Source organism: Chiloscyllium plagiosum, unplaced genomic scaffold, assembly GCF_037043375.1.
Source record: "Chiloscyllium plagiosum isolate Xiang-an unplaced genomic scaffold, Cpla_swu_hap1 HiC_scaffold_5, whole genome shotgun sequence".
Lineage (NCBI taxonomy): Eukaryota > Metazoa > Chordata > Chondrichthyes > Orectolobiformes > Hemiscylliidae > Chiloscyllium > Chiloscyllium plagiosum.
The window spans coordinates 60762247-60786180 of NW_028270143.1; the positions used below are offsets into that span (position 1 = coordinate 60762247).

At 39.5% G+C, this 23934-nt stretch overlaps 2 protein-coding genes across 2 annotated transcripts in view; one reads left to right on the forward strand and one right to left on the reverse strand.

Moving 5' to 3' along the window:
* Window positions 1-9313: 9313 nt before the first annotated feature.
* Window positions 9314-13585, forward strand: igfbp3 (insulin-like growth factor binding protein 3). The gene is made up of 4 exons (XM_043690131.2): window positions 9314-9893; window positions 10926-11146; window positions 11586-11705; window positions 13418-13585. The coding sequence occupies exons 1-4, from the start codon at window positions 9554-9556 to the stop codon at window positions 13535-13537; spliced, it is 801 nt and encodes a 266-aa protein (XP_043546066.1). The 5' UTR covers window positions 9314-9553; the 3' UTR covers window positions 13538-13585.
* Window positions 13586-14113: 528 nt separating this feature from the next.
* LOC122549910 (insulin-like growth factor-binding protein 4) overlaps window positions 14114-23934 on the reverse strand; it is a 92367-nt gene continuing 82546 nt past the window's right edge. Inside the window, exons 3-4 of the mRNA XM_043690130.2 lie at window positions 21977-22105; window positions 14114-16332 (exon numbers count right to left, since the gene is read on the reverse strand). Coding sequence (XP_043546065.2) covers window positions 16180-16332; window positions 21977-22105 — 282 coding nt within the window. The 3' untranslated portion in view covers window positions 14114-16179. The remainder of the gene's footprint in view (window positions 16333-21976; window positions 22106-23934) is intronic.

Here is a 23934-nt window from a genome sequence, read left to right on the forward strand (position 1 = left end):
TCTTTTGTAATGTTAAATTGAAAAATAACTGGTCAATAATTACAGCAGTTCACCAATTTATTTTAATTTCACTACTGAATACCATTTGCTTGTTCTGTTATCTTATAGGCTAGTCCTTGTGTTCCATATTACCTCCCTAATTGATGACTTTTGCCCATGCTACTTTTTACCTGGCAATGTGTGCTCCACTACTTTGTCCTAATTATCAGCTTACATTCAATGAAATTTTACTGTGTCTTTAGGGGCTCTGGTGTTAGACCATAAAGGGGATTGAGACCGCACTTGCCAACAATGGGGCAGGCTAGACAATTCTATTGCAGCTGGCTTAGTAATTGGTCATCTGCATGCCCACTGCCTAATTAAGAATGTAGGGATGCTTTGAATGGTCCCAGCCAAATCAGAGAACCAGTAAATCTGACGTCTCAGCAACACCAGTGGGAGAGGAGAGTACTGTTAAAGCCTTGGGGGATGCCTCAAAATAAAGTGCTCTCAAAGACTGTTGGCCCGGAGTGTGGTGGTAAATTCTTCTGGGGTCACTGTTGAGGTGAGCTTTGTACACATAAACCTCACTCACTGATGGCCCCAGACCATCGAGAGACTGTTGCTAAGAAGCTGTCTCTCTTCTCCTTTAATCCCAAACGCATGGGATTTGCTAACAAGTCTATTATGTGGTATTTTAACTAACACTTTACGGAAGCCTCAACATCCTGCATTTATAGTTGACCAGAAAACGGAACTAGGCCTACTATAACTATATTATCAACATAACAGCAGGTCAGAGGTTAGAAATTCTGCAGCAAATAACTCACTTCCTATATCCCCAAGGCACAAGTTACATCCCCAAGGAATACTCTGCACTTACCTGGATGAATGCTGCTCCAACACCACAAGTAACTTGATAGCATCCAGGGAAAAAAACAGCTGCTTGATAAGCATCCCATCTACTAACTTGAATATTCATACACCTCACCACTAGTGCATACTGCTGTAAGTGTGCATCATCTACAGGGTGCATTGCAGTAAGTCACTAACACTCTTTTGACAGCACCTTTCAAACTCCTGCCTTCTCCACCTAAGGTAAAGATGGGCAACAGATGTATGGAAGCAGCATCATCTGAAACTTCCCTTCGAAGACATTCACCATCCAAACTGGCAACTATATCATTGTTTCTTCAGTCACTGAGTCAAAATCCTGGAACTTCTTTTGTAACCACTGCTTGTTTGCTTACAGCCCAAGGAATGCAACAATTCAAAATGGCAGCTCACCTCTATCTTCTCCAAGAGGATTAGAAAATGATAATAAATGCTGGAAAAACAAACACATCTCAAATCCAAATAGAAATATGTCAATATTCACAATTTCAACTGCATTGCTGTTATCAATTCTTCAATCGGTTTAATAAAGAACTCTATCGGGCTTGGTAAATATCATTTACCTTTAACAAATCCATGTTGACACCCATTTATTAGTCCATACCTTTACAATATCAATTAATTTTGTCCCCAGTTATTGTCTCTTACATCTTACTACCTTTCTTAAAGATAATTTAATCATAAAATCTGAACTTATTATCTATCAGTACAATGTCCCATTTTATGAATTGCCATATTAAATTCTCTTATTCTTGCAAATATCTAGAGAAAGAACAAACTTTTAAGACATTCCAAAGCAGAAGATAGCTCATGTTTCAGAAATTATGTCAGAGTGTTTCTGGAGGTTGCACTGTTCTGTTCCTTTTTTGCTGGTGTTAGCTCAGAGGTTCCAGAGTTAACTATTCTTTAAGTCATAAACCCTGGTGTCCAAGGAAACCCAGACTCTGTATTCACCTTCTTCCTAGTACATTTCAAACTTTGTACTTCTCTGTACTTAACTTTCGAAGCCATAGTAGCAACATTGGTGGCAGACAGGTGGCACTTTAAACTGCCAGTTTCTTAAAACAATTTAGCCAGTCTCCTCTGTGGGATTAATTTTAAGACTGATTGAGATTACATTCAATCAAATAGCCTTATCGGTTTCCAACATTGCCAGAAGCAAAGCTTCTGTGAAATAGAGAGACTGCACATCAAAGTAACAATCACATTTACATTTATGACTGAAACCTATTCAGTCACTTATAACCTCTTCATCCAATGAGACTCCCTGGGAGGTCCTAGTTGAAATAATCGGAGGGGAGCATACTTAGGCAGACTATGGTTAAAACAGACACATACCTCAAAATTTAGATGTCACAGAAATCAAACGGAAGAGTTGCTACCATGCAACTGTTGAACGATTAGTCTGCAAGCGTTTCTCACAAATTGCATTCTCAGGTATTTTAATTGCTGCCCACAGATGTCAAGTTAATGGATGATATCATAAGAAACTAAAGCTAACCAATATTTCGGTTGATTTAGTTAGCTTTTAAGACCAATGCTAAATTGATGACCAGAGCAGCATATTTATCATACAATTACTAATAACTTCATCTCCCCCATAGGTCAACGACTAGGGTGGTGCATTTTTTTTCCAAGTAAAATATGTGATATTCGGATATAACAATACTATAGAAACGAGTTTCTATGAGGGGTGTTTGTGTCTTTTTGTCTTATGTCGGTCATTTGTTCTGTCCAAACATATGCATGCAATCAAAATTGTAACAAGACGTAAGGATATTGACTGATACCGAAAACGCATTTCTGTACATTTCACGTGAACATCGTGTCATTGCATCCGACTGTTTGACTTAGTTCATGCGTAAGAACCAGAGCAGTGGGAAGACTCTCCTCGTCGGGCACGTGATTTCCAATTACATCTCTTAATGGCCAAACTGTGGCCTGATGCATCCTGGCTTTTGTTCAGTTCGACGAAAATATGACTGTGTCGGAAGGGTCGGGCGCTGACGCCCACTGCTGTTCACGTCAATAGCACACTGTCAAAAAAAAAGCGTGTAGTCCAAGTGATAGAGGAAATGGGGAGACGTGTCATTTAACTGCAAACCACTTGCCCTGAGGTTACACGAATTGAACATGAACGGTTTCTAATCCTTCTCCTCATTTGACCTTCGTCTGAGTCATCAAAAACTGTGCCCTAACCGCTACAGCAGACATTTGGGAGTGAGGCACTAGTTTAAGTAGGAAACAGCAACATTACCGGGAATGTTAACAAATGCAAAGTGGAGTAAACCATAACAGAATCTAAATGTATGACAGTGGTCAGTTGTCTGCGAAATCGACTGGTTTAGCAATAATTGCACTATTTGTTTTGAAGAATCCAGTAAAGATTTAATTGTTCTTAAACAAATAAAATTCCACTTGGTTAACACGGAACTGATGTCATTCAGGACGGTCTTCAAAATGACTGAAGATCATGTTACACGTTGATGTTATGTATTGTATATGCTAATGATGTTTTCTATAAGTAATGTATGTGTGTAAGTCTCCATAGTCTGCTCTCTTATTAGAGGTAACTGGTGGTGAGTTTAACCTGAGGGTCACCACACGTCGTACAGGGGGTGAGGTCAAGAAGGTGTGATCTTGATAGTGACCTCAACTAGTTATAGAAATTGAACTTAAAATTTTGACGTCACTGCATTGCAAACCAGCCCAAATGAGCTATCAAAAGTAATTAAGTATCACAAGCACAGTTTTAAAGGCCAGTCACTCATGGAGTTTATTGAATAAATTGAAACAGTAATTTTCAACAAACACAAAAGAAATGGGTTATTTTTGAAAATGTATTCAAATTAAATCAAATCTATCACATAGAGCTCACTTTTTAAACACATTAGATGTGAATCTGCACAAAACTATTTTACTCCATCTAATTCTAGACTTGTAAGTACATTTTCTCAAAAACATTTTTTTAATGGAGACTCAGCAGATTTTACTGTATATAGACATAGAACATAAAGGTTAGAGTTTACCTGCAGACCCTTTGAAAGAAATGCTTTTTCAAAGGAATAACTGTTATTAAATTTGGTAATAATACATGATCATAGATATGAAGAAATCCAATAGACATGATAAACCACAAAAGAGGATACACATAAAAATCAGATAATAGCATTTTGTTTGAAACTTAAAATGTCTATCTTTATTAAATTTGAAAAACCCAAGTACTGGGTCAATGTTATCCATTTTAATGCCCTTTCACAGCATTACCATTTAAGGTTGTGCTACTTTTGTGTTGTCCCAAAGCAGTTTTCCCTCTCTTTTCAAAAGACCTGATCTAAGAGTGACAGGCCTAGTTGGACCGTAAGGTACAGCAAGATAAGATTTACTTCATGAGGCAGTTTCTCACAGTTAGGGCTTCACATTACTTCAATGAATATGGAAATTGTTCTGGAATCAATTTTAAATTATGGCAGTGAATGCTATCATTCCTGCTTGAAAAAGTAATTCACTGCAGCAAAATTCCCCATATGCTCTCATCAAGCCACTATGTACAGAGCACTCTGCTGGTCATCAGAGTGCAGTTCCAGCCTTGTCTAATGGCTGAGATTTTTTTGTAAGTTTGTCTAAGATAGATATCACTATCTGACTAAATAGAAAGATATATTGTCTTCACTATTATCTGCAATAGAATAATTATCAAAACTTTTCTTTCCTGTATTATTAAAACAACAAATCATGTTTATAAAACAGGCTCAAACTCCAAATGTGGTGAATAAACAGTGCAAAGCATCAAAAACAATTTCAAATCATAAAATTCACAGTCAACATCAGCTTCAACATTCCAGCTGATGTTAATTCCGCCTGTATCGCAGATGTGGACATTAAAGGATAACATTAATGGGGATGCTTTTAGCTACAAGAGGATGGGAGCAATTTATTAGCATACAATAGCATCTAGTTTGTTAAACATATGTGTTTTTTTTACTTTGTACCTTAAACAGTACTGCTCCACAAGTAAAATGATGTGCCTTTGTGCATATTGCCTTTTTGATATACTGGGAAACTTCAAACAAATTGAGGAACACATTGATTATATGCATGTGGTAACCTACAACAATATACTGGATAACACCAAAAAGCATATTTATGTATAAAATACAGAACAATAAATTCAATGAAGCAAGGTTCTTGGGTTTTCCCCATTTAGTCACCTTGCCTTCATGGTTTAATGAATAAAAACGTAATCATTATTAATTTATTTTTTTAAAACATTGCTATCTGTCCAAATCAACACACTGAGAATAGCATCAAAAGTCAATTGTAAATTAGAGTTGTTGTAGCTCACAACATCACTTAGACTTACAGATGCTAGCAAAGCTACCTGCCAAGTGTGCTTCTTCATTTCAAGCAATCCCATGTCCTACTCAATACATACACAGGACTGTTTTGTAAGTTGGCCTAAATTGGCCTGCAATTAAATCTTTAGATTTAAATGTTTACATTGAAGCTGCCAAAAGTTGTGAAATCATTTTATTTACAGTTTTATAATGGATAAGCTTGGACAAGCCTTCACAATTAGACAAGTTACATTTACCCAAGCCTTTGTTATGCTAATAAAAGTGATTTTATGGCAAGGGTAGGGGCTAGAGCTTGCATGCATAGTTAGGGGAGGTGACTGAACACACAGCTAAATTTTGCGAAAAGATGTGAAAGTTGATGGAACAGTTTTGGAAAGCAACTTCCAGATTGCTGGGATGTGATGATTGGTGGTTCTGCCATTAATGATGGAATGGGAGGAGGAAAGGTAACCTGTCTCATCTTGTATGTACTAGATAATACAGAAGATCCAAACTGCAATAGCAGAGCTAGGGTAGGAAGATCAGGATGTTATCGGGGTATTGTTATTGTTTATTGATAATGATATAAGACCATAAGACATAGGAGTAGAAGTAAGGCCATTCAGCCCATCAAGACCACTCCACCATTTAATCATGGCTGATGGCTATTTCAATTCCAATTACCTGCACTCTCTCCATAGCCCTAGCCCTTAATTCTCTGCGAGATCAAGAATTTATCAATCTCTGCCTTGAAGACGTTTAACATCCTGGCCTGCACTGCACTCTGTGACAATTAATTCCACAGGCCCATTACTCTCTGGTTGAAGAAATGTCTCTTCATTTCTGTTCTAAATTGACTCCCTCTAATTCTAAGGCTGTCCCCATGGGTCCTAGTCTCCCCGCCTAATGGAAACAAATTCCCAGTATCTACCCTTTTTGAGCCATGCATTATTTTTTAAGTTTCCATTAGATCTCCCCTCAACCTTTTAAATTCCAATGAGTACAATCCCAGGATCCTCAGCTGTTCATCATATGTTAGGCACATATGGTCATCACTGGCTGGGCCAGCATTTATTACCCATCCCTCCGGGATAAGTTTGTAGTCAACTACCTTCTTGAGCTACTACAGTCCATTTGGAACATTCACAACGCTGTTAGGAAGGGAGTTGCAGGACTTTAACAAAACCGCAATGAAGGATCAGCTAAATGGTTCCAAATCAGCATGTTCTGTGTACTGAAGGGTTTTAAAGCATGGCGCTGGGAAAAGAACAGCAGGTCAGCGAGCATCCGAGAAACAAGAGAGTCGATGCTTCCTGCTCCTCGGATGCTGCTTGCCCTACTGTGCTTTCCAGCACCAAGCTATTCGACTCTGACTCTCCAGCATCTGCAGTGCTCACTGTCCCCCAATGCACTGGAAGGAACTTAGAGTGTTAGTGTTTTCATGCACCCGCAGCCCTTGTGCATCTAGATGGTAGAGATCACGTGTCTAGAAGTTGCTGTGGAAGGAGCCTTGGTGAGTTTTTGTATTGCATCTTAGAAATGATATACGCTGCTACTAGTGTGTGTAAATGGGAAAGGGAGCGAACGCTACCATTTTGCCACTGTCTCCCTCCTTCGAGCTCAAAAGTTTTCGCGCACGCTTCCTATTATGCCTTTGACTTGATTGTTTTACCTCGTGCCTCACTTTTTTCAACACAGGCATGGGTTTTTATAGCTATTTATTTAAACCAAGCCTATGGATTGGGGACAGATTGATACAAAAGGCACCATTAATGAACACTGATGGAACTCATGGAAGAAGAGGAAAATTCCACCCCACCAAAAATAACTGGTCAAAATCTAAACAAAAAAGCCAAATCTCAGTAACTTTCGTTAATTAGAATGGAATATTGGCTTCTAACCAGGGCACCGAAATATAAATGGGCAGAACTTCGTACAGGAATCTCCAAAGTACAAGTTAAACCTCCATGAACCGCATTTGAAAGAACCGGTGTTTGAGTGATTAAAATCTTACCCACAGCAAGAGGAAGAATCAGTAATTCAATTCTAAAACAGTAACTGCTGGAAACAGTCAGTGCATCCGGCAGCATCCGTAGTGGATAAAGTTACGCGGGGAGGTGGACACGGTTCCACAGTAAGGCCCTCAGTCAGTCAGTGGCCACGCATCGAGGAAAAGGGGCTGGAGACGAGCTGAGGGGGGTGAGACTCCAAATACAGATCACAGATTCTGCGTCAACATTGAGAGGGGATTTGCATTTTGGAGGGAGGTTATTTAGCTCTAATCTTATCTACTTTGGTTTAAATGCAGAGGTGCCAGGAGATGAGTTCACCCAGCGAGTGTATAACGACTTCCTTACCGAAGTCTGGGGGCGATTCGGGCGGATTGCTGACGGGGTAGTGTGGGATCAATAAGATCAATGAGGAGGGAAATACGTCCAGTCGCAGAATCGCCTCCACCTCCAAACCTTCAACCCCAAAACATCTCTTTCACTCCCGTGTTTCACTCCCTTTCCACGCATCCTCCAGTTAACACACAATCCAGGTTTAAACCAGTGGGTTCATTTTCGAGCATTAATGCATCCAGACCTGATTCCGCTTCTTTGAGTACGTCGCCCTAGCTGTTGGGGAACCATGTGCAGAAAAGAAACAGCCGCTCAAAAGATTGGAGAATAGCTACTTATTTTTCATTGTACAACTATTATTCATGCACTTTAGAATCGACTGCGCTGTGGGCTCCTAAACTCAGGTGCTTTGCTTCATGGGCTGTAGGTTTTGGAGGTTGGGGGGTGGGATTGAGACAGAGACTGTGAGGGACTTACAGGCAGTGTGCAGCAGCTACCACTCGGAATGCCTTTGTATGACTTTCCCCATGTATTCAGGCTCTTGCTCAGGGTGTGCGCGGTTGCTAGGACACGGTTTAAACAATCCCAGGCTCGATGCCTGGCCTGTCCTGCTCGGGTGAAAGCGCATGCCAAGAGGCAGCAGGCAGCTCCAGTCCTGGAGTCCTCTCCAAACTGCAACAAGAACAGCTTTTCCGTCAACGCCTCACTGCCGCCAGCAACCCCCCACCCCCAACCCCGTCTCAACCCACTCTCTTCTCCAGGATAAAACAAAACAAATGTTTTAGCGGGGGAGTATGTGTGTGTGGGGGGGGGGGGGGGGAGGTTGGAACAGCTTTGCATACACCAATGTTGAATCAAACGATTTAAAAACCGAGCACGGTGCCAAATCTGCGAGGTGAAACATTTGCCCATTCATCAAACTCCTTTATAGGTAACCGGAGCACAGAAGGCAGCCAACTCCGTCCAAAAGGCGACATTTCTCACTAATCTCAAAATTCTCACTAAACTTGAATCGAACTGCGGACTTCTTTCTGAACTCTAAGCTGCCAATGGCGACTTTGCTTGTTCACAGAGTGAGAGGGGGAGAAAAAAAACACTAGGTTTGAGTTATCTCCTGAAGCAAAGGAGGCGAATGTGACAATGTCAGAGATTGCATTTCAGCAAGTTCGAATGGGCTGGTTTTTGAGGGAGGGAGACGCATCGTGTGGGACTGACTGTTCCGACCACTGAACACTGAACAATGGAAACCAGCGGGGTACAGTCATTTCATTCGGCTCAGGTGAACCAAAGTCTCAGTTACATGGAGCCTTTCCGCTTGACTGAGGCCAGTCTCCATCCATCATTTTGCAAAATGATCGACTTTAATCATCAATCTGTGCAGATTACAGATTCATCAGCTCGGTGAGGCTGTTTTGTGGAGAAAGAAAACTATTATTTGAAGAAATGATTTAATCTACGGCAAAGTGACGGTCTCTCGATGGCTAGAAGCTTATGTGGCTTCCTGCAGCTTGAAATCGCCCCAAAATGTTGCCCCAGCCCCGACAGGAGACTGGCATTGCTTCGCTCCGTTCCGGGGTGGCACTCACTTGGGCAACTTGTATCGCATGGGGAGGGAGGAGAGGGGAGACACCAGCTTGCCCCGCCCCGAGACCTGTATCAGCAAATAACCAACTAGGGAAACCCAATGGGAGCCGAGTGAATTATTCATATTCCGGGGGGCGGGATCTCGTCTTTCTTGATATAAGAGAACCTGCATTCGCTCCTGGTTTGTCGGAGTCGAAGAAAGTGCAAGCGGGTGAAGTTAATCTGAAAGAAAGTGAAATAATAATAAAAAAAGGAAACCCTTTCTTTCGGTCTGAATTCCGTGGAGCAGCAAACTCGCTTTGTTCCCTTTGATTTTTATTTTGCTGTAATTTTTTTTGTTGCTGTGTGAGGAGCTCTCTGCAAAGGGGTTGAACCCACTCCCCACCCCTCCGCTCGGCGAGCCTGTGTGAGGAGACCATGGTGTACGCGCTATGTGTGCTGGCCGTGGCGACGCTGAGTGTCAAGTTGGCCGCCTCTCTGGGACCTATCGTCCGCTGCGAGCCGTGCGACGCCCGGGCGCTGGCGCAGTGCAAGCCGCTGCAGGGAGACTGCCAGCCGGTCCGGGAGCCGGGCTGCGGCTGCTGCATGACCTGCGCCCTCCGCCAGGGGCAGCAGTGCGGCGTCTACACCGAGCGCTGCGCCTCCGACTTCACCTGTCTGCCCCGGGCAGGGGAGAGCAGACCCCTGCAGGCGCTGCTGGAGGGCAGGGGTCTCTGCACTAACCAGACGGCCAAATTCCGCATCCTGAACGCTGCCGGTAAGGAACTGGGTACTCTCCGTCCCCCTGGCAAATCCACACACTGGCAGAGGGAAAGCTAACTGTATAATTTATTTCAGGTTTGTAGCGGCTGCAGTCACTCACTTTTGTGAATAACTTCGTTTACAAAAGAAAAGGACTGCTTTGGCTTATGGTGCTTCTTGGTGTTAAGAAGCGCTACTATCTTAGAAGATGAGCTTTGACCTTACTTCTGTTCTCTAAACTATGTTAATTTAAGCCCAGGTCCAGGGATTGCATCATCACTGCGATAGAATGATTGCAGTTTACCTGATGCTAAGGTTATATTCTTCACCCGCTCGGAAGCGGCTGTTAACCCGAGGGCTCTGTGTGAACAGTAGCCTCACTGTTGGACTTGAGAAAAATGGCAACATTGCCTCTTTATGTGTTTTAAACAAGGGAGCGTTGCCTGGCCTTTTCTCCAGTGAGGGCACGTTTGGCAGTATTTCTTTTTAAATAGTTTCTAACTCGTAACAGAGCAGAGCCTTGCAATGTGCACATTTTGTTTCAGTTTAGATGCTTTTTAACGTCAGGATTGAGAGAAGTCGCTTGCTTATACACGTAGAATACCCCAACTGCATGTATCTCGAACTGGCACTGGGGTTGCTTTCAAGCCTTTAAAGCTTCCAGCCTTCTGGTTGCTGCAATAATATTATTCGTACGAAATGAACTTATAAAAAAAAACTTTTAATACTGAAGAGTTAGTAACCAGAATGCTCACTGGGGTACAACTTTGAGGTACTGGTAACAATACTAGCAAGACATCAGTATTTTGGAGTGAGCATAAACATTGGCGATATTAGCTCACCACCGTCTGGTGAAATAGAATATTGCAAAGCTTGCTGCTGAGAGGCTTTCTACTTTAAAAAGCACCACAATAATTGCCTGTTGCCAGCTCTTCCCCGCCCCTCTTTCAGTAAAGTTATCATGCCTTTTATACATTAAATGAGACCTTTGCGCTACCGCAGTTTTGAACCATATTTTACTGGTGTGTCTCTTATTTTTACAATTTAGGAAATACCAACCGTTCAGAAGATGAAAGGAATGCCAGTAACTCTGGGAATGAGTGGAGTCCCAACACACACCGAATGCAAGAGAGTAAAAGTCACCAGCAGCATAATAAACTGCTGAGGAAAGAGGCATCAAGAAAATCTCAGCTGTACAAAATCAACAACGAAGCAGAGAACACAGAAACTACCAACTTTTCTTCAGAAATAAAACATGACACAGAATATGTGAGTGAGCAATGCATCTTTCTATTACATATATATATGTTTTGAGTTTCTGTTCATCAGGAAGTTCCCTCCAATTGTGAAATGAAATTCTGCACTTGTACCCTCTACCACAGAGAATAAGAATCCCCCTGGTCTCCATGGAGTAGTATTATAAATGCACCTAAGTTTTCCATTGCAGCATTTTGACTTATTTTAATGTGTTTTCAGTGTGTTCACATTTGCACAGGAAATGTTCCACACAGGAACTCAGCAAAATGTACTTGAAATGTCACTAAACATAAGGAACCATTGTAATTCTTATCCCAGTGCACCAAAAGTTTGAAAACAATTCAAACATTTTATTTATAGTTTATGCTGAACAAATTGTTTTAATCTCATTAAAGGAAGCTGATCCTTTTCCATGTACCAAGATTGAGATTATTCTGTCTATATTTATCAGGGTCCTTGTCGTAGAGAAATGGAAGACATCCTAAATAATTTGAAAGCTGTATCCATTCTGAGCCCCAGAGGTGTATACATTCCAAATTGTGACAAGAAAGGCTTCTACAAGAAAAAACAGGTTTGTGTTTCTCTTCCCCATCACTGCTTGCTTTCCCTTTTTCTTTCCATTGGATAAATATTTATTTTCCTAATTATAAGTAGGATGTACCCACTGAAGTTGTCTAGAAACAAAACAATCTTGCACTGTTCTTAATACATGTCTGGCATATGGATCATGTACGAGCTAAAATGCAGAAACACCCTTGAGATTTCTTTGCTGCATTAATAAGGGATCAGTAGCCCATTCTGATGTTTTGTCTGTAACATAGAATTGAAGGTGAATGAAAAGATTTTACAATCAAATTCATTTTGGGGCATGATTCATACATTTTTTAAACACCTTTTTTGTTGTGCATCTGTTAATGTCCAACATTCACCTTTTTACCCAAGATTGGCCTCAAACTTCTGCATATTTTGGTAGTACTTGGAGCGAGGAATTAGAGATAGTGTGACCCTGTCACAACTATTCCATCCCTTCTGCATCTATAAAGTTTAGTGCATTGGCTGACTGAAGGGATGGAATGCAAATTGGCATCATTTCAAGTGACTAAACATCCTGTCACTTGCAATTGATCTGACTTCAATATCTGTGAGCATTGACCCAGTAGGATTTGTGTAAGTCTCATGATAATTTGTGACCAAATTTGAATTAGATGCAACCACACAGCTAATCTGTGTTAGAAAATCCTGACTGCTGCTGAAAACAACTGATTCAGGAACATCAGAACAGGGGCACGCTTTTCACTGTCTTGAGCCTTTTCTATCATTCTTTTGGGATTATGGTTTATTCCTGTCTGTGCCACTTAATACCCTTGCCCAAAAGAATTGTATCAACCTCAGTTTTGGGATTTTCTTTGCCTCAGTACCTTTCTGGTGGAGAGATTTTGCAGATTTCCAGGTGTAAGCACATTAAGAAGTGGCTAACTCACTCTGAAGCTCCCAATTTCTGAACTATTCTAGCAGGTAGTGGACACCTAACATTTTGTGGTAGATGGAATCTTCATTACTGAGAGCAATCATTTGCAGACTGCAGCAGTGGGCACCTGCTTTGTTTATATTTCAGCTATGTAGAAGTGAAAAAACAAAATGCTGTGATGTGAAAAATCTGAATAAAGAATGCCAGAAATAGTCAGTTGGCCTGGAGAGAGAAATGGAGTTAACATCTTAGATCTGTGATGGAACAAAATTTCTGAAATCTAAAACATTAACTCTGTTTCTGTTGTGACACAGGCTGCCAGATCTGCTGGGTATTTCTATTTTAAATTTAGGAATGGATAGCCTTCATCTTAGCTAAGGTGTGAGATAATATTGTCTGTGAAATACGCTGCAAATGTACTGAAGATGTAAGAGAAAAATCAAGCAGGGTCCTAATATTCGGTTGGAAGCTGCTAAGCGATTCAGTATGCTGTGATGCTTAACTAATTTTAAGTCCAAAGTCTACCATTACACCACTATGATACATCACCACACTTTAAGGATGTTTCAGTGCAGCACCTGTTGAAGCCATTCAAAGTAAGGCTACAATGTTTCACAACCTGTTCCTGTAAGATTCATTATTCATAAATGTAACACAAACTTTTGTTAACTGTGAGCATTCCTACCTTTCTCAATGATATGGATCTTTTAACGCTTTTAAGAAGTAATATTCCTGTTCGTAACTATCATTTAGTTAAAGGGAAAATGACATTACCATTCATTTAAATTGTTGACACTCTCTTCTCTTTACCACAGTGTCGATCATCTAAAGGGAGGAGACGAGGTTTATGCTGGTGTGTGGACAAATATGGCACTCGGCTGCCGAGCTATGAAAGAAATGGAGAATTGCGTTGTTATAGTTTTGAGAGTAAGTGAGGTATCCTGCTGCTCCCATGGACTCTGTATGTATGTGAGAGAGAGAGAGAAAGAAAGAAAATGAGCAAGAGACACTGATTGATCAGAGACCTCAGAGCAATTGGCAGTAGACATGGATTGCCTGTGTTCTAGAGCTGTGAGTTCTGCTGCCGGTTTAGGTTGAGAAAGGGGGCTTTCTTCAGTCCAGATGTTACAGCTCTATCCTGCCACATATTCTTCCAGCTCCCTGAAAAACTGGGAGTTTTTTTAATTCCCAAGAAATCTGCACTACAGTTCCCAAGGAAAAGGCACTTCAGAAAGGAATCAGGGAATCTCCACTTGACTATTTAAAAACTGCCTGTGACCAATTTGATCCTGACAGACTTTGTGCTCTTATGTAAAAAAAATTAGTGTATGATACTACATATTTTGAAATGTCTTGTTCTGCAGGTCTGAAACAGGAAACTAGCCTTCACGGGTAAAACTTTCTATAAAATTTTAAAAAAGACTTTGTTCTTTTAAAAAAAGCTTTCATGTTACTAAAAAGTCATATGATTATTTTTCCTTAAATGAAATGAATATTCTGTTAGAATATGGTCTGTATTTAATATAATTATGTTTTTTAATAAACATTATTTAAACTGAATAAACATGAAGCATTGGTTTTTTTTCTACAGCAATAAGTTCATTAGCTAATTTTGTACCACATCATTACAGAAATCAAAAAAAAATTACTTGAGAATCGACTAATTGTGGATCTAAATCATATAAAGGAAATTGGTGATACAGTTACATTAAAAGAAAAGATGTTACCATTTAACAATTTTGATTCATTAGAAACAATTTGAAACGCGAGAAAATTTGAACAAACATATGAGTGCCATCTAGTGGTTATAGGCTATTAAGACATTGTCCAAAAACTTCGCAGGTACAGGAAATCAAATTTACTCCCACATTCTCCAGTCTTTGCTGAGCCAATGTGTTACAAGCAATAATTGATAGGCAACTTCACATACAATCAGTAAAGTAATACTGTTGTTTAATAACTACCCCACTACAAACTTTCTTTACTTATGCATCATGTTTTGTGACTGATTTGAATTCACACATTTGGTACACAGTATCAACACTTAAGGAAAACCCAAACTAGCAATTGTTTTTTGTTTATAACTGCCCAATACATAAAATACATGAAATGATGCATACAGTAGAAAATTAGTTGCATTAGTTTCATTCATTCACAGTAAAATTGCAAAGACAAATTATAACCATTCAATAAGAATTGAGACCTGACAAAGATGACACACTCTTGTAGCAGAAGGCTGTCCACAACTATAGCAGACATTTTTTTAGAAAAAAAATATGCTAACAGAGGATTAAGCAAAGTGTTTGTTCCAGCTTTAGTCACTCCTAATGATAACCCAGGAATTGCTGACCACTTCAGACAGCTTTATGACTTTTCTCATTTAATCCTCTGAAGGTTGACGCTGGATTTTCTACTGCTATCTTACAAGTGCTGAGCACATCAATATTTCCACCTTTTTCTTGGCAGATGCATGACGATTAGACTGAAACAAAGCTGCTTTTGGAGGCAAAGGCTGAAATTCATATCAATCACTACTCATTGTTATAGCAAAAATAAAACCTCTTCACACTCTTTGGGAAAGTGGGCATATGATTTACCTTCAGCTAATGACTAAAAGCGCAAAGAGCCAACACTAACCTTGCCATTATTACAAGCTCATATACAAAGGAGCGGAAAATAGGCTATTCAACCTATCAAGTCTGCTGCACCATTCAACTAGACCTGATAATCCTGAACTCCACTTTCTTGTCTTTTCCCAAAAACCCTTGACTCCCTCATATTAAAGATCATCAGGGAAATATGTGATATGTGTACTTTCACATCATAAGAATAAATTAATTGTCTTTTGTTTATAATTAACAACTAAATTTCACAGGTATGAATGCATTTAAACAGAGAGAAAACCAGCACCAATGAGTTCATTTTCTCTATGAATACTCTATTGTATATAGGAGTGTGTAAAAGAGAAGAGTACTGATGTCAGTAAGCATAAGGATGAAGTTTGGGCAGTTAATAAAAATTATTTTAACTTGAAGACATGTATCACCTTGAAACACACTACCATGCTTTTAGTTTACAAAATATTGGCCTCTAACATGAGGAATGGATCTATGCCTTGAAAATGTTATAATTCTAATAGAGGCAATGGTTAATTAGCAGTGGTAGCAATTTGTAAGATTTAAGCTTTCTATTATTTTAATGCCATGAGATCCTTTGTAACATTAATGTGTTATTAACATTGTTTATACGTAGTGACTTGCAGTGTATTCAGTGACTGTTTAGATAATACTTTTCTCAACTCATGCATTTTTCACAATGTAAAATTATTTTCATGCGCATTAATAGTGAACCAAAAGTGCAATTAGCAACAGTAGATTATTTCACTGGACAATTTAGATAGATGCTATTTTAAATGTGATTTTCAAAAAGAAATCTTTAAACTAAAAAAAAGCAGGAAATAAATAGCTTACATACATGAAAGATAACTGTAACCTATGGTTATCACCTTCAAATGCTCTGGTGTAACGTGTGTGAGAAAAGCAAAGTTGTTATTGCCGCCTCAGTTTTTTAAGATGCTTCAGTTATTTTGTTCGGCTGATGCTGTAACATGTCTCTCATGCCGGTGGCATTGGGGATCACCTCTCACTTCTGGAGAGCCAGGAATTCTCTTTCCATTCCAGCGAAAAACACACCAACACCGTCCATGCTGTCCATCCAGAGCTGACTCGCACTTTCAAAACATAAGTGTAAAAACATTATTGTCCTCGTTGTAAAACAGAAATGAAAGATTAATGAATGAAATTATGTCAAGTGTAGAAATCAACTTTTCCCAATGTATTCATTTCAGACAATCATGCAGAGTTAGTACACATGGTGCATAGGCTTGTTCTAAGGGAAACAGAGTAGGCAATCAGGCTCTGAGGAATCACACATCTGATTCGTGACCTCTGTAATTTTCCAGCCGGAATAACCATTCATGGGGAATTGGATCTCGAGCCTGATCTGTATTCATCAGGCAAGCTGCAGATGTCTGATCAGCATTACCCTTTAAGTACTTTTTCTTTGCTGGGAGAGGGTGGAGATATCTCTTCTGCCATTGAAACAGCACCAACACTCATAGCTCAAAAGGGCACTGTGTTTTGGGTAAGAAAATACAATGAATTTACTTACATCAGGTGACTACTGGAGCTAACAAAGAATCGTGAGCAGAAGAGGCCCACAACTATCTTACTCATGAAGTGACCAGCTTGTCAGTGGACCCCTTTAACACGTATCCCTATGCCTAATGGTTGTTTTCAGTATCTGTCCATGCTTAAAAATCCCCATTCCTATTCTTTTTTCTACGCTGACAATATAATTTTAGGGGATGATAACATGTGAGAAGAAATTGTAGGAGATAGTCTGTTGAAATGGTAGATTCAGAAAAATGTGAGAAAATGGGGCTTGACAAAATTGCAATGCAAGTATTCAATGTAACAGTAATGGACAAATGTTGTGATACAAATAAAGAACTTGTATCAGAAATTTGTGGAATCAGGGCCCAATTAGAATTTAAGTAATAATATAGGCTGATTCTTAGATGCCATATATCCTCATTGAGATAATAATACATGTTTGGAGGTTCTATCTTTTAACCTGAAACAATGCCTACTTGTTTAAGTGGTTGTAAGGCACTCTGACACCATTTGAAGGGAAATATGTTATTTTATCATCTTCATTAACATCTGTCTTGCACCCAACACAACCAAAAGCAGATTGACCAGTCACAAATCTCACATCCCAATAAAGTATTAACCCCTCCAGTAAAGCAGTACTCCCTCAATCTTGAAGTTAGATTAAGTACTGAAATCATCGGAGCTTTCTGATGTAGAATTAAGAGTACCACCACTGAGACAATCAAAAGAAAGCACCAATAATATTCTCTGTGCCTTATTCATTAGAGTGCATGGGATTGGTGGTAGTACACTAATATAGGTTTGAGAATTGGTTAACAGACAGAAGATAGAGAGAAGGAATAAATGGATCAGTTTCAGGATGGCAGGCTATCATTTACGGAAAGACTCCAGCTATCCGAGTTTATACAAAATTTATATAACTGTAATATTTCCAAATTTTTTGATGTCATGAAACTATTTGTGAAGGCTAGTGAGGAACATGCAAGGAGGCTTCACGCGGAGTTGGATGGGTTAAGTGAATAGCCATGATGTGGAGATGCTGTTGTTTGACTGGGGTGGAAAAGGTCAGAAGTCACATGATACCAGATAAAGACCAGATGAAGGAGCAGCACTCTGAAAACGTGTAATTTCAAATAAACCTGTCGGACTATAACCTGGTGTTGTGTGACTTCTGACCTTAAGTGAATATGTAAGAGCATGGCAGATTGAAAATAATGTGAATAAATGTGCATTTATCCACTTTGGTATGAAAACACAGAGTCAGAAAATTAAGTGAAGAAAATATGGGAAGTGTTGCTGTTCAAAGGCATCTGGGTGCCTTATCGTGAATCATCAAAAACTAGCATGGAGGTGCAATTCTCAGGAAAGGAAGGCAAATGGTATGTTGACCTTCCCCACAGGCGATTTGATTACAGGAGGAAAGATGACTAGCTACAGTCACGTAGTCTTGGTTGGAGTGCACCTTGGATTACCATTTAGGTCTCTCTATCTGAGGATGGATACAGTTGTCATTGAGGGAGCACAACTGAGGATCATCCAATTAATCAATGAGATTGCAAGATTTTTTTAAAATCTGGGGAGATTGAGGAAACTGCCTGTGTTAACTAGGGTGATCTCTACAAAATTCTTACACGGTATGACAGGATGGTTGTTTCCACTGACTGGTGAATCTAGAACCAGGAAATGTAATCTCAGAATAAGGGACGGGCCATTTAAGGCTGATAGGAGATGGAATTTTTTCATGCAGAGTGAATCTTTGGAATCTTCCATGCCAGAGAGTTATGGGAGCTCAATCATCGAACATGTTCAAATTAGAAATAGGTTTAATGGCATCCACGGATGTGGAATGTGTGCAGGATATTAGCATGGATGATCAACCATGATCTAATTGAATGCTGGAGCAAGCTTGACAGGCCGAATAACATACTTCTGTTCCTTTGTTCCTGTCCAATTGTTCAGACTTGTTTTTATTTATTGAACTGCACTACAATATTCCACTAGGTGGCATGCTAATACACTGAAGAAGAACAAGCTCCTGAAGTGCTGTAGAAGAGGTTAAGTTTCTGGTTCTGTCCCGAGTGCCAGCCTCATCCAGCAGGGAGGCAGACTGAAAAATCTTATAGATGAAACACCAAGGGCTGCACCTTAATGATTTACTGAAACATACTCACAATGAACAAAACTCTGCGCTGGGTGAGTTGTAACACTGATTCCCCTCATGGAAGTCAGTGTTATTGATTCAACAGCAGATATTTTATACTGGGGATTTCAGCCAATTGATAAATTAACTGTCACAACACACTTCATGTATGTTTCCAGTCAGTGGACGAAAGACAAACAAATTACCAAATTCCAAATAGACTACTTAGGATGTACAGAAAAACATTGCAAGGCATTTTCAGTTCATTGTATTGAAACATTATGGAATTCACCATTCTCAGAACTATAGCCCTTGTTTGTGTTTGGTGGAGGTGATAAAATGTGCTGTAGCATGAAATGTATGAAAACATTTTCTTAAAGTTACTTTTATGCTGCTTCTAAAAAAAATACTTCATATGTTCTCAAATGTTTCTTTGTGATAAACCAAAACATGGGCAACAAGACTTGAAAATAAATCAGGCTTGTAGGGAATAATGAGACTGGCAACATTCTGCAGAATGGAGGTCAAAGGAATTCTATAAAAGGCATTTGCCAAATGGTGCTGATAATTTCTGCTTCTCTGCAACCTACTGATTTCCAGGCATGATGCAGCAATTGGAAAAATAATACCAGGTTTTCGAACTTTATACCATTGCAAACATCTTAATAAAGCGTTCTGCCTTTCTACGCTGTACTACTAGAATAACATAGAACCTACCTCTGCGAAACAGCAACAAGTATTTACACCGTGGGTTACTCTTTCCTTTTTTTTCATATGAAACTCCCCACTTGCCCTTCGCAGTGGGGGACAGGGATGTGGGAGGATGGTTGGAGATGATCAATGGTATATATTGAGACCCTTATGTGTTTCAGGAAGCCAGCAGAATATTCTACCAATGTAAGCATTACTAGAATTCAGCTCAGTGAAGGCCCTGATTGTCTCACGATACAATCCACAGGATAAAGTGTGGAAAAATGAAGGTTTCCCTGAATAATGAAGATTAGTTCCTAGTGGTCATCAGTTGCACATTACACTCATGGGATGCAAGCATCACTGGCAAAGCAGCATCTCCTTGTCTATCCTTAATTGGATTTTAACCAAGTGGCTTGCCAGTCAATTGCAGAGGACAGTTAAGAGTCAGCTATATTACTTTGGGTCTGGAGTCACATGTAGACCAAACTGGATAAGGATGGCAAATTTCCTTCCCTAAAGGACATTAATGAACTGGATAGGGTTTTATGACATTTGATGATAGACTCATGGCATCCTTATTGAGACTAGTTTAACATTTCAAATTTATGAATTGAATTCAAATTCCATCCATCGCTGCAGTAGGATGTGAATCCATGCCCTAAACCTCCAGATGATTAGTCAAATAGCATTACTACAATACCACCATCTTTCCAATTATTGAAATCTTTTGCTGTAGTCCAGAAACAGAGGCGGCAAAGAATTGTTGGACTGCTGAAGTCTCAGCCTGGACAGGACTGCTGCATTAATTTTGAAAAATTTGTTACCATGTCTCTGTGCCTGCTTCTTATAGAATCACAGCTTCCATCTGAGCTGTTCCTCAGACAATTTTAGATATGATGTCATGCATTCTATTTAAAAGGAAAGGGTCCCTGCACAATATGTGAAAGTGGGAAAACAATAGTAGATGAAATGTATGCAGATTAAGGTAATATGCTGCACAAAATTTAGTTCCACACCAATTACTGTGGGAATTATTGTGGAACTGATGAATCTTGTGGAATTGGATTCCTTCCAAATTGCTAGTTTTTTTTTCCCCCAGAATGCCCCAATCATATCTCAAAACAAAACAGGCATCTTAGACAAATATGTTTCCATCTTAGATAAGTATAACAGGGTGTCACTAGAAACAACCAAAAATGGGTAGCCCATTAGTAAAGTTGAAACTAAAAGAAGATTTAGTATATCTCAGTTAGTATGCCAGAGGGATGACAGCAGACATTTCCTTTAGCATGTTGTAAGTTAAACAACGCTGCTGCAGAAACCTGTACCAAATCTAAGTGACTCATGCAGGGTCTAAATCAGGGATGAGTTTATGCAAATTGTTAAACAGATATGCTTCATAATTCTGCAAACTCTGCTTAGTTAATGCTGCCAGGCAGGAGTCTATAGACACAAATTATTTCCTCTCATGGAGGAGACACATTCATCAAACACAGCTTTGCAACTGGTGAAATTGGGAATCCTTTCTCCGAAAAAGCTTTTAGATTCATAGAGTCATAGATTCAAGCAGCATAGAAATCGGCTCTTTGGCCCACCATGTCTGTTCTGATCAACAAACACCAAACTACACTAATTCCATTTCAATGCACTTGGTCCATAGCCTAGTATGCCCTAACATTTTAAGTGCTCATTTTTGAGTCTATGCCAACTGAAACTTTCAACATTGAGTTTGATAGAGTTTATTACTCAAGAAAGTTATGGAGTATGAGTCTAAGATGTTCAATTGGAGTTATGATGTAAATCAACCATCATCTAATTCAATGGTCAATCAATGGAGTTCTATGGCTGTCTATCCTTTTTAGGATTCTCTAGGGGGCTGGTTAACTCAATTAACTAAAAAACTAGCGAGTTGTTCAGAACTGTGTCAACAGCTAATGTTTAATTCCCATTCTGACTGAGGTAGACCGCTTCATCCTGTGCTATGTTTGATGTTGAGTCGTACCCCACTAGCGATATCGCCAATCTATTCGTTATTTCAGAGAGAGTTGCCAGAACTCCCTCAAGGGCTATGAAATACACAAATACAAAACATGCTGGAGAAACTCAGCAGGCCTGACTATATCTGTGGAGAGAAAACAGAATTAATGTTTTGGATCCAGATCTGAAAAAGGGCCACTGGACTCAAAGTATTAACTGTGTTTTTTCTCCACAGATGCTATCATAGCCTCTGAGTTTTTCCAGCAATTTCTGTTTTTGTGCATTTCAGATTTGCTGCATCAGCAATTCTTTGTTTTATTATCCCTCATAGACAATTGCTAATGGCCTTCTTATTCTTCATTTTCTTTAAACTACAAAAATCTACATACCTGTTTCAGGTTATAAAATCCTCCCTTATCACAGTTTGGAATGTGGAATCTATAAAGTTCTTCATTAGTATGCTGTTGAATCAGAATGATCCTGTCAATGGCTCGTTGCATTTCCTCCTGGCATGGACCCTGTGAAGAATGAATATAATATGGACCTTATACTTTTTTTATTAGTTGCACTGTAAACTCCACAAAATTTATGGTAAACCCAACTGTAAACATTCTACATCAGTAGCTCTTAGCTAATTCAAATACAACAACTAAAACTATAATTTTTTACTAGATGAAGGTGTCGCTTGCTTGACCAGCATTTAGTGGCCATGCCAATTGCCCACAGTGATTAAGAGCTAAACACATTGCTGCTGGTCCAGAATCACATGTAGACTAGACCAGATAAGGATGGTAGTTTCTTTCCCTAAAGGACATTAATGAACCAGGTGAGTTTTTCCAACAATTGACAATAGAATCATGGTCAGTATTAGCCTCTTCATTGCAGATATTTATTGCATTCAAATTCCCATCATCTCCCATGCTGGGTTTCAAATCCAGGACCCCAGAACATCACCTGGGTATCTTGATTGACAATATTGATAATACCACTAGACCGTTGTCTTCCCATGGCATGAACTGATATAAACCATGATAAAAATCCATCATTATAAACTGACTTTATTCATTCTTCTTATGGATGTTACGTCAGATGTGGCTTGGAATGTAGCACTTCCTGTTGTGAATCAGATGGTTGTGGGTTTAAATCAATTCCAGGATTTGAGCACAAACTCTAGGCTGACAATCCAAAGCTGCATTGTTGGAGTTGCTGTCTCTTGAGTGAATATTAAATTTTGGCCTTGCCTGCCTTTTCAGGTGCAAAAAAATCTCATCATGCTATATAGAAGAAGAATGAGCAGTTATCACCAGTGTCTTGGCCAATATTTACCTTTAATTGACATAGCAAAACAAAGTATATTTTAATTCTTACATTGTTGCTTCTTGGACATAAATTAGCTGTTATTGTTCTTGCATGACAACAAGGACTACATTTCAAAAGTACTTCACTGTTTGTAAAGCACTTTGGGATGTTCTGAGGTCATGAAAATTGCTAAATAAATGCAAGTTTGTTTTCTTATTTATAAGCATTTCATAAAGGAATAAACATTTAATGATTATATAATAACTATATCAAAATCATTCATCTTTTAGTAAGAGAATGATAAGGGCCATTTGCTAAGATATTAGTATCATCAACAGCCATGAGTGTCGGAAGACTGGAAGTTGGCTAATGTGGTGCTATTATTTAAGAAAGGCTGTAAGGAAAAGCCAGGGGACTATAAACCATATGTGAACCTTATGTCAGTGGTGGTTAAGTTGTTGGAAGGGATTCTGAGGGATAGGGTTTACGTGCATTGGACTGGCAAGGATAGATTAGGGATAGTTAACATGGCTTTATGTGTGGGAAATCATGTCTCACTAACTGGATTGAGTTGGATGTGCATACTGTTTAGGAGGTATGGTTAATAAGTTTGCAGATGACACCAAAGTAGATGGTGTGGTAGATAGTGAAGAAGATGATCTCAGAGTATAGCCTTGATCAGGTGGCACAATGGGCTGAGTGGCAGGTGGAGTTTAATTGAGATAAATTTAAGGTGTTGAATTTTGGTAAGGCAAATCAGAGCAGGACTTATACACTTAATGATAGGGCCCTGGGAACAGTTGCCAACCAAAGACCTAGGGGTGAAAGCGCATAGTTCCTTGAAAGCAGAGTCGCAGGTGGACAGGGTAGTGAAAAAGGCATTTGGTATGCTTGCCTTCACTGGTCAGAACATTGAGCATAGGAGTTGGGATGTCATGTTGCAGCTGTACAGGACATTGATGGGGCCACGTTTAGAATACCATGTATTCAAGTTGCCCTTCTGTAGGAAAGATGCTGTTAAACTTGAGAGGATGTGGAAAAGATTTAA